Raw genomic sequence first — 15,028 nt, 5'->3', positions numbered from 1 at the left:
TCTGGTGTTTCCATGATTACTACAAAATAAAACCGGAAATCGAGGGTAACATGGGTATGATGTCAACAAACGTTCCGTGTCCTGGTTTTAAAATTGCTTATTTCTCTGGATTTAAACATTCTTGGAAACATCTGGGATAATGTAAGTACACAAGTCAACAAAATAGATCCAGATCCAGTGTCAATAATGTGAGATTTAGATAAAGTAGCTATGTGTAGTTAATAAACTAGAGTTTTTGTAAAATGCCAAAAGATGTGAGGAGATATTTTTTCTGTTATGTTGGGGAGCAGCAAAAGTATTGAATTACTTTATTCTTGCGTTTTTATTTTTATTTTTTGATTAAAACCCCTTCATTAAGGCATGGACAAAGAAAATCCCAGATTTTCTGTCAGATTATTGTCTGAATCTCTGACAGATTATTGTCAAGAATGAAACAAGCATTTCAGTGTGCATGTAAGAGAAGAGTTTCACATAAACCACCTCCAGAGTTGAAGTGTTTAAGTTGTAATGTTATGAAACGCATTACCTGTCCTGGTTTAGTAATAATTTTGTATATACAACCATATAAGCATACTCTGTATTTCTAACAGGAAGTGCATATGTTAACTAAATTTAAGTGTCATTAAAGTAATTCTGTATAAATTTAGTAACCAGATCTGCTACCCCTCCACAACAGTTTACTCCAGGCGTAACACCCGAGTTCTGTGTGACCGGTAAAAGATAAAGTATGTATGTTAAAGGGGTGGTTGATTATAATTTCACTTTTTTAACTTTAGTTAGTGTATAATGTTGCTGTTTGAGCATAAACAACATCTGCAAAGTTACGACACTCAAAGTTCAATGCAAAGGGAGATATTTTCTTTAAGGACTACAACAAACGGCTGGTAGGGACTACAACGAGCTTCTTCCCAGGTTAGTGACATCACTAACCCTAAAATTTACATAAACCCCGCCCTCAAGAACACGCAACAAAGGGGGTGAGGCCATGTTGGGCTGCTTTAGAGAAGAGGAAGAGTTGTTGTAGTAGAGTGTTGTTGCCATGCCGTCATTTTACGCCAGACTGCTTCACAAATGATGGTCAATTAAATGCTGGATTTGCACAAAAGATTAACATGACGGCACATGCTAGTCGATGAGTTAAATCAGCTCCACAGAAACTACATAAATTTATCCACTAACCATTCAGAAACGTCCAGTTTCATTCTAAAAGTTGTAACTTCTTCCTGAATCTCTCCATCAGTGTCGACTCCGGTTTGAACAATGTAAGGCTGAACACCGTTACTGACAATCGTCATTTTGGCTGCGTGAGATTCTCCAGCTTTGTTGTTGTTGAGCAACCGAAGCGTGAGCTGTTAAAGCTCCGCCCTCTTTTGGAAAGCGGGCCGGGAGCAGCAGCTCATTTGCATTTAAAGGGACACACACAAAACAGCGTGTTTTTGCTCACACCCAAATAGGGGCAAATTTGACAAGCTATAATAAATGATCTGTGGGGTATTTTGAGCTGAAACTTCACAGACACATTCTGGGGACTCCAGAGATTTGTATTACATTTTGTTATAGGTCCCCTTTAAAGAGAAGATATTTGAAATGAGTGATCCAGAAACATGCACGTCACTGTTTCGAACCTTCAAATTTTTAATTTCTAATTCCCTGAATTCCAGAACACAGCTAAATGATGTTGATCAGTTTGAGCCCAACGAGTATCTAATCAATGGTTTTATAGATCTGTCAGTTTTATAATGTTCATAATAAAAGTGCATGTATGATACATACAAAAATAAATATATTTAATTGCTTCTAATTGAGCTAGTTTGCCGTGTTACTGCCTACAATCACTACATTTTAATAAAAGAACAAAAATGTTTACAGAACCTTAATATTTAAGGGTATTTAATTATTTGTGTATTGCATTTAATAGATTACATTTTCGTGAAAACAACTGGTTTGTAAAAGTTGAGTTTGAGCCGAGATTTTGTTGCATCACAGTTTTGGCCAATTGGAAAAACTCTGCTAGTCTGTGGTGTTTGGAGTGAATCATTTTACGAGGAGCTCAAATGATTCACAGTTTCTAAAAGCTTCGTTTTCCCAGAACTCCTCATACTCTTGTCACCGCCCTCGCATCGACGGGGCCAATCAGCGCGCACTGGCCTTGCGTGACGTAACTCACTAAGTAGCTCGCGGAACAAAAGCCGTCTGCACGGTCTGTTCCTCCCCGCCGGATGCGACCGACAGAACGCCGACGCGTTCGTTCCGTTTAGCGTTAAAGTTTGTTTTAAAATAATTCGACGTGATATACACGCATGTTTACAGTGTAGAAGTGTAAATCTCGGGACTGGCGGCGAGTGTTTTTGTCTGCACTGAAGCTGCGAGGGATTCTCGCGAGAGTAAGTAGATGAGCGCGTGGCTGGTTTGTTTGTGTTTGTGCTTTAGATTGTTTCAAAGCAGCTGAAACCGCAGGACCGTATTGGGTCGTATTCTACTTCTGGAACATGTCATACATGTTTTCATACTGAAAATATACAGGCTCTTTAATTGCGCCGCATGCCAGCAACATATTTGGCCTTATGCACCTTTAAAACTCATTGTTTCGCTCGTACAGATATGTTTGTGTGTTCAGTAAACATTTAGTTTAGAAAAACGTTGTGTCTGTCAGGCAATACACATGAAAGAGGATGTTTGTGTGTCATCTTCCATGAGTGTTTATGTGCAAAGGTCACCCAGTGGAAAGAGTTTCAGAGATAATCTAATCATTCTTTTTCCCCTCTCCCTGTGTTTTTATCTACCACCACAGATTCCGAATATTGTGAAATGCATGAACTAATCGCTGGTGAACAGTGGGGGAGACTATTAAAATCTCTTTTTTTAAATGACTGAGTGATTGAGACACTGGATGATGTTATTTCTTAGTGTGGGCCTATATCACTTCTGCAAAGTTCTTTCTATTCTCTTTTGTCTCAGCCGTCTTTGTTCTTTAAAACCATGCCTGCTTCCCATTACCTATAGAATTTGCATATGTTCGTTATTCATTATGGATTCCTTATTCAACCCTTATGCAAACAAGCACTGAGACAGGTGTGTATGTGTGTGTTTGTTTTTTAGCTTCAAGTTTGTTTCCTTTAAAGATCGAAGGGTGAGTTTATCAAATAAGGACTTGGCCTATGTCAATCAAAATTAGACTTAAATTAATATTCTGTCAAGAATGGTTTCAGAAGACAGTTGGAATATAGTCAAAATGGCTGCTTGGTTGTGTTGTTTTGTCTTTTAGTTGTTATGAACTGTCATTTTACTTTAAAAAAAAAAAAAAAAAAAAAAGGGCATAAAAACATTCTTATATTATCATGCAAAATATAAATGGGTCAAAGACATTTAGATGTCTGCACCGATAGAAACTTACAAAAGTGAAGAGAAAGTTTTGGGAGAATGACATTTTAGTGGGTGTCTTCTGTAAATCATGGTAACAATGTATATTAATTTTTGCTTAGATGAAATGAAAATGAAATTTCTGTCATTAATTACTCACCCTCATGTTGTTCCACACCCATAAGACCTTTGTTCATCTTCAGAACACAAATTAAGATATTTTTGATAAAATCCGATGGCTCAGTGAGGCCTGCATAGCCAGCAAGATAATTAACACTTTCAGTGCCCAGAAAGCTACTAAAGACATATTTAAAACAGCTCATGTGTCTACAGTGGTAATGTTATGAAGCTACGAGAATACTTTTTGTGTGGCAAAATAACGACTTTACTCAACAATATCTAGTGATGGATGATTTCAAAACACTGCTTCATGAAGCTTCGAAGCTTTACGAATCTTTTGTTTCGAATCAGTGGTTCGGAGCGTTTTTAAAACTGCCAAAGTCACGTGATTTCAGTAAACGAGGCTTTGTTACGTCATAAGTGTTTCGAAACGTTTCGAAATTTCAATGGTTCATGTGACTTTGGCAGTTTGATACACGCTCCGAACCACTGATTCGAAACAAAAAATTTGTAAAGCTTCATGAAGCAGTGTTTTGAAATCGGTCATAACTAGATATTGTTGAATTAAGTTTTTTTGTTTTTTTTTGGCGCACAAAAAGTATTCTCGTCGCTTTATAACATTAAGGTTGAACCACTGTAGTCAACTGAACTGTTTTAAATGCGTCTTTAGTAGCTTTCTGGGCATTTGAATGTGTTAATTATCTTGCTGGCAATGGAGGCCTTCGGATTTTCTCAAAAATATCTTAATTTGTGTTCCGAAGATGAACGAAGGTCTTACGGGTGTGGAACGACATGAGAGAGTAATTAATGTCAGAATTGTCATTTTTGGGTGAACTAACCCTTTAAACAGGACCCATTCTGATGTACTGAAAAACAAAAACAACGATTCAAGGCTGTATAGACCCTTTTACTGTTTGTACACAATGATGACGTAGCAACGTATGCGCGTGCATTTTGGCAACGGAACTATGGCGAGAATCAGCAGCGTGTCAAGCTACGCGAGCGGATTAAGCAACACAGACAGAGAAAGTTATTTTAAAAGTTGACTTTATCAAATGGTATCCGGCTACCAGATCCGTGTACTATAGTGGAGTGGATAGAAGACGTTAGCAGATGGCCAAATATACAGTGGCCAAAATATATATACGTATTTAGTTGAGAAACCGAGCGTGTACATCCGAGAGAAATTACGAGCATATAAATCACTGGATGCTTATGAATACGTTAGAACCACTGGGGAACAACACCACTTCCGTTGCCAAAATGCGCGCGCGACTATTTGATCACGTGGGCTGTAAAAGGGTCTATTACACTTATTGTTTTGATGCTTAAAAACCCTTTCTCATCTTTGACCCACATTAATTTGGTTTTTGAGTGAAAAATGACAGAAATGTTTTGACCGGAATTGGAAAATTTATACGTCTTTTAAATTCAAACTGTGGGCCTGTGTTAATATTTTTTTACAGTTTTCAGATAAATGCAATATTCTGAGTGTTGAAAAATGAACTTTAATTTTGCATTAAATTGCTGTTGAAGTTTTGACCTTCCACTGAAACCAGTCACCTCATGAAGAGGCTGAAATGTTGAATGTATATTAACATTGAACAATAGTATAATCATACATTAACATAAATTCATAAATCTGTTCTGCTTTTTAATACAGCTTTTTATGATATGGCTCTTCTCATGAAGAGGCCAAACATTCATCTTCAAACGTTTGTCTTCTGTTCTAAGACTACAGCGGTGTCATTTTCTCCTTTCAGCTGAGGTCACGCTGCTCAGTCATTTTTTCGAGCATGCTCAGAACGGGAGAGGGTGAAGCAGGAAGTCCCAGTACTGTTTCCTCTTCCTCATTCTTTCATCTCGTTCTATTTTCTCCTTTTTATGGCTCATGCAAAGCCGTGTGTACCCTGCACCGGGGTCAAACGGAGGATGAGGTCGTCACGGAAACACGAACACAAAAAACATTGCGACCATTGCTTCGGGGGTCTTCATTGACCTGATGTTGAACTCTGTGTGACCTTTGAACTTCATTGTGAATGTCATGCCGGTGGGGTCACTGACCACATGTGGTGCTCCTGCACATAAAATAGAAGTTATTAGTACTGATAATCTTGTGTTAAATCAACACTATGCACAATAACTTCATCTTTCTGCAGCTTAAGACCTTTTTATTGTATTAATGACTCATATTTATATTGAAAAGTGAATAACCACCATCATGTGACTCCTTTTTTCCTAAGCATATTGTAGTGGACTGCAGTGTTTTTGATTGCATTTAAGCTGTCTTGTTCATTCATTTGATCCTAATTATTTAATAATATTAATCATTTTTTTAAATTTATTTGTGGATGGAATGGGATCGGGAATGTCCCAAGCTTTACTCAAACATGGCTCTGATGCTCCACAGCATCACATCTCTTGTTCAGACAGTGTTCGATACCTTTTTAATGTAGGACGCTACAAACATGAATAATGCAGGTGCGACAGATGGAGGCTGTCCTGTAGTCAGGCTTGACCAGCTGCCGGTGTGTCCACTAGGATGTGCACGGCTGCTCATTCTTACTAGTTGACTAGTCAGCGGGTCAATGTTTACCTTAATGAGGCACAAATGCTGTTTTGGGGAAGGTTATGTACTCTGCTTACTCGGGACATATTTTGGTAACACTTTACAATAAGGTTCATTTGTTAACATCAGTTAATGTAACTAACATGAACTAACAATGAGCAATACTTTTGTTATCGTATTCATCTTTGTTAATGTTAGTTAATAAAAAATAAAAAAAAAACAGTCGTTCATTGTTAATTTTAGTTCACAGTGCATATATATATATATATATAATGCACAAGATTATCATATATATATATTCACAAAAAACAAATCAATGTGTGTCCGGAACCCCAACTTTCCATGAAAATGGAAAAAGATAAGCTTATTTTTCTCTCATGCATGTGTGCTGACTGATGAAATGTTCACTTCCTGGTTCTGCTTGTGCACAGGTAGCATTTTTTTTTTCCTAACAGAACTCTTCTTTGTCTCTTTGCAGGAGTTCGAGGCCTAATAAAACTCATCCGGCTGACGTGGATCCTCCTTCAGTCCTGCAGTGATCTGGAAGGTGAGTGTTTGCTCAGTTATTCACACTTACACCACAGTTTATTCCAGTGAATCACTATCGTCATGAGTGAGAGGAGTGTTCTGGATGAACGAGTGTGTGTGCGAGAGAGACAGGGCAGCAGCGGAAAGGCGGCTCTGTGTTTGGCCCTCCTGAAGGGAGGAGAGTTACTCTGGAATCGCTCCACTGTGAACTGCTTTACCCCTTTTCATTTCTCTTTCATTTTCTTCCTTTTCTCCTGCTCTATGCTGACACAGGAGAAGCAATGCATGCAGGGTAAGCTCAGACTCTGTTCTCGTGTGTTTGTTGTCTTGTGTTTATTGTGTGGAATAATCAGATGTTTATATCATGCGCTTAACAAAATCTTTTTCTTCAAATCGCTTTCATTACTATATAAGTTCATAGTTAGTGATTTGTAACACTTAGTATTGAACTTCAATGTGTAGCTCATCCCACATTATTTGTGCTCCAGATAAGAATGATTCCTCAAATCATGTGTCTTCTTGATGAGACACGTGCTGTTACTTTTCTAAGTGATGAGATGTACTGGTTGAGAAAAAAAAGAAAGGAGATACCTGAGCAATATCTAGAGAATTACGGGTTGTCTTGGGCCAATAAGTAACCACACATATCACACTAGAAACTGGGGCTGCATGATTTGGGAAAAAAAAATCTAATTGCAATTTTAATAATTAAAAATAAATATATAATATTTTTTGCTGACAAAAATTAAATGATTTTATTTATTTATTTAAAAATGCTCAATTCTGTTTGTAGGGCTGCACAATTTGGCCAAACATCTTGTGATTTATAAATATCTATAAAATACTTTTAACAATATTAATAATGATTATTTTAAAAACAATATTGAGTTATTACAATTATTAAATAAATTGTTATAACAAAATAAGAAAAATTACTGTTGTAATTTCACTGTAAAATAAAATGTAGTATTTAAGAAAAAAAAAATTATTAAATAAAAATGTTATAACAAAATAAGAAATATTACTAATGTAATATTCACTGTAAAAATTCACTGGGAGTATTTAAGAATATTATTATTATTATTAATAAAAAAATACTTACAGTACAACTGTGAAATTACAATACTAATATTTGATTTTTAATTTCTTCATTTTTAAATGTTAACGTCACCATGAAATAAATTTGACAACTTTTTTTCACAGAATATTGCAGTGTTAGTTATAAACTATTTATTTGTGCACATTATTATTATGATTATTATTATTATTATTATTATTATTATTATTATTATTTTAATTCATGTGCCCTCATAATCTTTAATCAAAGACGTTCACTGCGTCTGAAATCAAACCCTTCCCTACTATATAGTAGGCAAAAAACAGTACGCCAACAGAGAAGTATGTCAAAATACATAGTATTTGGAAAACAGTAGGCGAAAAGTCTTCGGACGACCTAATATTTCCGGCGAGATTCTGAATTGTAACAACATGGCGGATGTAGTACGTCCGAATTTCATTCATACTACCTATATTCATACTATAAAGAGCATACATTTCTAACGGTCGCCAAGTAAGTTAAAATTCAAATGTAGTACCTACTCAGTATGTGATTTCAGGTGCACCGATTAACTTTCCCTCACCCTCTCAATGACACCTCATCTCTTTAGCGCTAAGTTTCTTTTCCTAGCATTTTTTCATTTTCTTTTTTGTTTCATCTTGCCATCTTGGTTTATTAAGGTGTAGGCGTCTTTGTTTGGCTTAGACCGGTCGAGTTCAGTTCCTGTGAAATGTTTGGCTCTTGGGATGCTCTGTTCAGGAACAGAAGCAGCTGGAAGGATAAGTCGTGCTCTTTATGTGAGGGCGTTTATGGGAAATATGCACACCCCATGTGGACTAGTGATAAATGTGGCTCTGTAGAAAATTAGTTACTGGATTAGGTTTTGAACAGTGCAAGTTTTCTTTTTTGCCCTAATGGCACATGCGTGTCTGTGATTCTCAAGAAAACGGGCTGTTGCTTCTTTCATCGTAGCTCAAGAGGGAATATTCACCTCCGATCCACACGCTCTTGAGAAAGCATGGTCTTCTCAGGCTCACAACAGATTCTCTCAGTCTCCCGGTGTAGTGTGAGCGCAAGCGGCTCCTTCAGATGGTGTGAAAACTCATCTCACAGTCTGGAGAAGTGTCTCTTAGTGAAGCACCTACTGCATCACTTTAGTTTTACTTTAGCCTTTTCCTGATTTAAGCTTACAGCCATACTGGTCAGAAGTTAATTTTTTAGCTAAATATTTAATTAAACGTACTTTTCAGATCTGTTATACTGTATATTTATGCGTAATATGTGTGTGTGGGAGAGAGAAAAAAAAAAAAAAAAAAAAATATATATATATATATATATATATATATATATATATATATATATATATATATATATCACCATTTCCACTAATATCCGAAGCAGCACATCTGTTTTCAACATTGATAATAATCAGAAATGTTTCTTAAACAGAAAATCAGCATATTAGAATGATTTCTGAAGGATCATGTGACACTGAAGACTGCAGTAATGATGCTGAAAATTCAGCTTTGATCACAGGAATAAATTACATTTTAAAATATATTCAAATAGAAAACAGTTATTTTAAATTGCAATAATATTTCAATAGATTTTACTGTTTCTGATATGCAGAGAACGTGTCTACTTGAAAATATTGTATTCAAAGGAAGTTGCTTGACTGTAAAGTTTAAACTTAATTTGTAAAATATGGATTTGCTTGTCCTTGTCTTTTGGCTTTTTTCTTATTCCTGTTCTGTGCAAATCAGTGCAAAAATGAGCCCTTACTCCATGTTGTTAACTGACGTGATGTTGTTGTGTGTATGAGTTTAAGAGAGAACTACCTTGTAATTGACACAGTCTGCAATTAGTTTGAAGTGCAGCAACAAAAAAAACAACAAAACAAATGTCTTTAAATGTCACAAGCAAACTTACTCTTTCTTTTTGCTCTACAGTGCAGCCCACTCCGGTCTGGACGAATTCTTGGGACAGTGTCGTCTCTTCTGATTGGCTGACGCTCTCCGGTCCATCCTGCTCATGAGGTAACCCCGGCTGTCATTGTTGATGCCCGTGGCTGGGCCGTGATGGGGCAGAGGGTGTCGGGTGTGGTGAAATCCGCTGATGAGCCGGATACGGGCGATCTGGCGTATCCGCCAGTGTGCGCGTCGCTCCGTAGTCGCGGCGTCCCCTTACCTGTTCGTCTAGAGCTGCTGTTGGACATGCCTCCGGCGGGACCGGAAATCCAGCTGCAGCACACCTGGAACCCGGACGACCGCTCGCTCAACCTCTTCATCAAAGACGACGACCGGCTCACGTTCCACCGCCACCCGGTGGCCCAAAGCACAGACTGTGTGCGGGGAAAAGTCGGCTTCACCCGTGGCTTGCACGCATGGACTTTGCGATGGCCCGTGCGGCAGCGCGGGACGCACGCCGTGGTCGGGGTCGCAACATCTTTGGCTCCGTTGAGAGCCGTCGGATATTCCGCCCTAGTCGGCAGTGACGCCGAATCCTGGGGCTGGGACTTGGGACGAGGCCGACTGTACCATGACAGGAAGAGTCAGACAGGCCCAGCGCCATCGTACCCAGAGTTTATTGAAGAGGAGGATGAGGAAGGGACGTTCTCAGTGCCTGAAGAGGTTCTGGTGGTGCTGGACATGGACGAAGGCACACTCGGATTCTGTGCCGACGGGAACTACCTGGGAGTGGCGTTTCGTGGACTGAAAGGGAAGAGGTTGTACCCCATCGTCAGCGCCGTGTGGGGTCACTGTGAAGTCAGCATGACCTACGTCAACGGATTAGACCGTATGTATAATTTTCAGGTTTTGCTACTTCTGTTTTTCTTCCTTTCCCATATTTCCCATCATCCCATAGGCAGCGCATGTTGATTTGAAGCCAGCGCTTTAGATTTAAAGGGGCTATATGTAAGAATTTCCATGTATTAATCACTTTTTTTATTGTCAATGCGTGAACAGCTTGTAACGAAACTTAAAAAACGAGGCCTTCCCCGACTCCCTAGGTTGTCTATGAAAGCCTGTAGACTGAATTTTATGTGATGGACTCGGGATGTTTTTACTGGGAAAATCAAGAGGATGTGACGTTTATTATACACTGTTCCCAGTGTATAGTCTCAAATATACTTTATAAACAAACTATCATAACAGTGTAATTTTAATCACTAATTTTAGTCAACATGATGCCAGAGAATCACAGAGCTGGTGCAAACATATCCACATCGCTATGATCAGATGCTTTATTAACTGCTGTTTTCTCACCGCTGTCATTTTTGTTTTTTATTTTTTTTATTGAGAGAAAAGTGTGCAGCACATTTACATGTTAATCTAAATGTCGCTCTCAGCAGAGTGGATGATATTGATATGTTTAACAGTATTTTGTGTGAGTGTCCCTGAATCACATTCAGTCGAATGGGAGCATGGGCACAAGCAATACGTTGCTGGCTGCAGTTCACTTAATGGCCACTGGTGTCGCTAATATCATGGGTTTCTGAATTCTACATATAGCCCTTTTAAAGGATTAGTTTACTTTGAAATGAAAATTAGCCCAAGCTTTACTCACCCTCAAGTCATCCTAAGTGTATATGACTTTATAAATGGCTACAGATTAAAGGCCCGTTCACACCAAGGATGATAACTATAAAGTTTTAATAATCACTCTAATTCTATGAGAATAGAGAAGTCCACACCACAAATATAATGATAATGGCACAGAGGAACAATATCGTTGGAATTACTTAAAATGATTTCTTTTAACAACACCTCATTCTGTCTGTCGTACGTCGCTACGCCATTTCTGTCATTGCACATAATTTTCAGGTTTCAATCTGTTCAAATGTTTACATGTCCTATCGAACAGATTAGAAAAGGTTTTAACCACCCCTTACAATCCAAATGAAATCTGACGAATTCATTCTGATTGATGTGACTTTTTTTTTTTTTTTTTTTTTAATTTCAGTTTGGGCTACTAGCTAATGACGAAGCTATTAAATGCCGCTATTGACAGTCAATCAGAATTCATTCTGCTTTGTTGGCGCCGATAGCCTCGTGGGCAGTGCCGACATATAGCGCTGTTACGCTTCGGGCGACCCGAGTCCCACTTCACGGACCTTTCCCGATCTCTCTCTCTCTCTCTCTCTCTCTCTCTCTCTCTCTCTCTCTCCCACATCACTTCATGTTTGCTTACTGTCCTATCATGATAAAGGCAAAAACACCAAAAATATCTCTTTAAAAAGAATTCTTTCTACTTTAAAGAGCTAAAATGGCAGATGACAAAACTGCAGCATGTGCTTATAATAAACAAATATAAAAGACAAATATAAAATATATCACATAAATATAAAATAGTTATACATTACAAGTTATTGTTCTTGGTGTGAACAGGAATTTAAACTGGGTATCATACACTAAAGACTAAAAGACTTTCAAGTCATTTCGAACACAAGCTAACACAGAAACCTGTGCCCCGCATGACAAATAAAAACTGAGATAACTAAGATAGGCCCAAAATATCGAGCATGTTTGATTTCCTCAGACTGAATGGAATCAAAATCTGAAGCTAAAAAACAGTATGTGTCCATTGTACACTACGCAATATTTTCTGTAAAAACTGATTTGAAAGCTCAGAGTCTCTGACTTTAATTCAGACTGTAAATCAGGGCAAAAATCTGGGCAGAAGGCGTGGTGTATTTCAGCCTCTAGCTGAGGTGCTGTTGCTTCATGATGCAAGTAATTGCGCAACCACTCATAGTAACTGGGAACAACATGTTTACGTGCAGCTCATCTAGTGCTTTTTTTTTGTAATGGCAGATTTTAAAAATTATGTACCTATGAAATTATTCCCATATTGTTGGTGTGACGCACATGAGCATGTTTCCAAACATTTGTCTCTGAAATTGCTATTTAATGGCCGTTGCAACAACGACCATGAATTTACAGAAGAATTACAGAAACGTTTAAAGAGGCCATATCATACATTTAGTTGCATTTGTATTTATTTCCCTCCTAAAGCAAACTTCCAGATCTAAATATAAATGGATAAGCAAGTCACACTTAATGAATAAATAATGCTGAAATCAATTTCATACATTTTAGCAGATGCTGTGCTGCATGATCTTTTCTCTTCACCAACATCAATTTTCTTTAACATTTTTGCTTGAGTCTTTAAATCAGTGGGTGTTTTGGTGATTTTTAGTGGATGTTCAGCACCATTCAAAAATTTGGGGTCAGTAAGGTTTTTAATGTATTTGAAGAAGTGTCTTCTGCTCACCAAGGCTGCATTGATTTGATCAAAATACTGTAAAAACAGTAATATTGTGACATAATATTACAATTTGAAAGAACTGATTTCTATTTGAATATATGTTAATGTAATTTCTGTGATCAAAGCTGAATTTTCAGCATCATTAGTGTCACATGATCCTTCAGAAATCATTCTAATATGCTGATTTGCCTCAAGAAACATTTTTGATTATTATCAATGTTGAAAACAGCTGTGCTGCTTCATATTTTTGTACAAATCGTGATACTTTTTTTTTTTTTTTTTTTCCCAGAATTCTTCGACGAATAGAAAGTTCATAAGAATAGCATTTATTTTAAATCTTTAAATCTTTTGTACCGTTATAAATGCCTTTACTGTCACTTTTTATCAATTTAATGCATCCTTGCTGAATAAAAGTACTATTTCTTTAAAAAAAAATACTGATCCCAAACTTTTGAACGTTAAGTCTACTAATGTCCCACAACACTTTAATTTTCAGCCGTATATGTTTATAGTTTAATCATTTATAAATAAATTGTGGATCAAATTAAATTGCAAAGATGTTTTACAAAAATTCCCAGTTCCCACTAGGGATGCACCGATATGAAAATTTTGGCGGATATCGATAATTGATAATTCTTTATATTTAAAAGCCGATAACCAATATATTGTCTGATAAATTATATACAAATTTGGATTTTTGAGAGCCTGATTACAAAAACAAAAGTTTCACCAATAAAAGCCATGCCCCAAGCACACAATTATAATGTTCTCATTATAATTTTATGTAGTCTATATGACAGTCTTGCGCTGCACATGTTGAACTTAACTGTGTTTTCCTTTTTTGAAGTGATTTCAATTATATTTCAAGCAATTTAAAACCATCATGGTAAACAGTGCACATCTGAAGTGTTTCATCTGCTTTATTTATTGGCTTTAATATGTCGGCCAAATTTTCTTATCGGGCCAATAATAATAACATTTAAAATAATAATAACATTTATCGGCCAATACTGATATTGTGGCCGATATATCGTGCATCCCTAATTCCCACCTTTTTCTATTATTCTATATATAATTTGCTGTTTGTAGTGTCACAACCATGAATCGTTCAGCTTATCTAGAATCAGTGTTGGTCTTTGAAGTCCTGACGAGTGTTTTCACATGATCGCATGAGGTCTTTGACCCTAACTGACCTCTGCTCTGTCCCGTAGCTGAACCCCTGCCACTGATGGAGCTGTGCAGGAGGGCGGCGCGACAGGCTCTGGGTCGCCACCGAATCCATCACATCCAGTCTCTTCCACTGCCACAGACGCTCAAGAACTACCTGCAGTACCAATGAGACACACACAGCCAAAAAACCCACCTGCGGTCACTGGACACGTGCTCAGAAATGATCTGCGCTGCTGGTGACTTCAGGACTGTAGAAGCTTTGTGCTGTGCACAGATGTTAATGGAGTGTCGTAAGGACAGACGCTACAGAATTGAGCAGCCAGACGACAAGTATCTCATTTTTATACATGATTATGAGGTGATTGTAACAATAAGGTGTTTGTGTTTGAGAATGACTCATGTCTTCCATAATTTTCTTAAGAGCTGATGATTTTGATTTCTCTTCACTTTTATCTCAAAACTAAGGGTCTAGTTTTCTGGACAAAAATCCAGCATGATTTTAAAATTGTATTTGACTAATGCATTTTATTCCAGATAACAAGTCCTTATTGTTTCAGCAGTCTTCACTAATACACATCCGCAGTGCCTGAGATTTTTAAACGCTTTTCTGTTCGTTTTTGTTTGTTTTTTTTTCCCAAGCTGTAATCATGACGAAGCTGATTAAATCGGTTTTCAGATGTTTTGGCGAATAAACGTGAGTACTCGGCTATAAAATGTGCTGCGGCGTCTGTGAAGCAGATTTTTACAGATATGATTTTTATATGAAATTGATGTCTTGCCAAAGCAGTCCATACTTTGGGCCTCCAGGTGGCAGTGGAAAACCTGCAAGACGACAGACACGACTTTTTGTGACTTTTGAAATGTGAATAAAAATAAAACTCAAAACCCAAAGGCAGTCTGCTCCTCTTTCATTGCTGTATAGTCTCACTTGCTTTAAAAATTTATACCGATTCTGA

At 37.4% G+C, this 15,028-nt stretch overlaps 1 protein-coding gene across 2 annotated transcripts; it reads left to right on the top strand.

Moving 5' to 3' along the window:
- The first annotated feature begins 2,123 nt into the window (after positions 1-2,123).
- spsb4b (splA/ryanodine receptor domain and SOCS box containing 4b) lies at positions 2,124-14,963 on the top strand. Of its 2 annotated transcripts, XM_051862414.1 has the most exons (4): positions 2,124-2,384; positions 6,528-6,596; positions 9,584-10,430; positions 14,114-14,963. In XM_051862414.1, exons 3-4 carry the CDS (start codon positions 9,713-9,715, stop codon positions 14,239-14,241), a joined length of 846 nt encoding a protein of 281 aa, XP_051718374.1. In that variant the 5' UTR covers positions 2,124-2,384; positions 6,528-6,596; positions 9,584-9,712; the 3' UTR covers positions 14,242-14,963. The 2 variants fall into 2 exon arrangements, with proteins under 2 accessions (XP_051718374.1, XP_051718375.1); XM_051862415.1 differs by lacking the exons at positions 2,124-2,384; positions 6,528-6,596 and adding an exon at positions 6,851-6,869.
- The last annotated feature ends 65 nt before the right edge of the window (positions 14,964-15,028 follow it).

The sequence above is a fragment of the Ctenopharyngodon idella genome, chromosome 15 (genome assembly GCF_019924925.1).
Source record: "Ctenopharyngodon idella isolate HZGC_01 chromosome 15, HZGC01, whole genome shotgun sequence".
NCBI classification, from domain to species: domain Eukaryota; kingdom Metazoa; phylum Chordata; class Actinopteri; order Cypriniformes; family Xenocyprididae; genus Ctenopharyngodon; species Ctenopharyngodon idella.
Note: the sequence above shows the minus strand (reverse complement) of the source record. Positions and strands in the feature narration are given on the sequence as shown.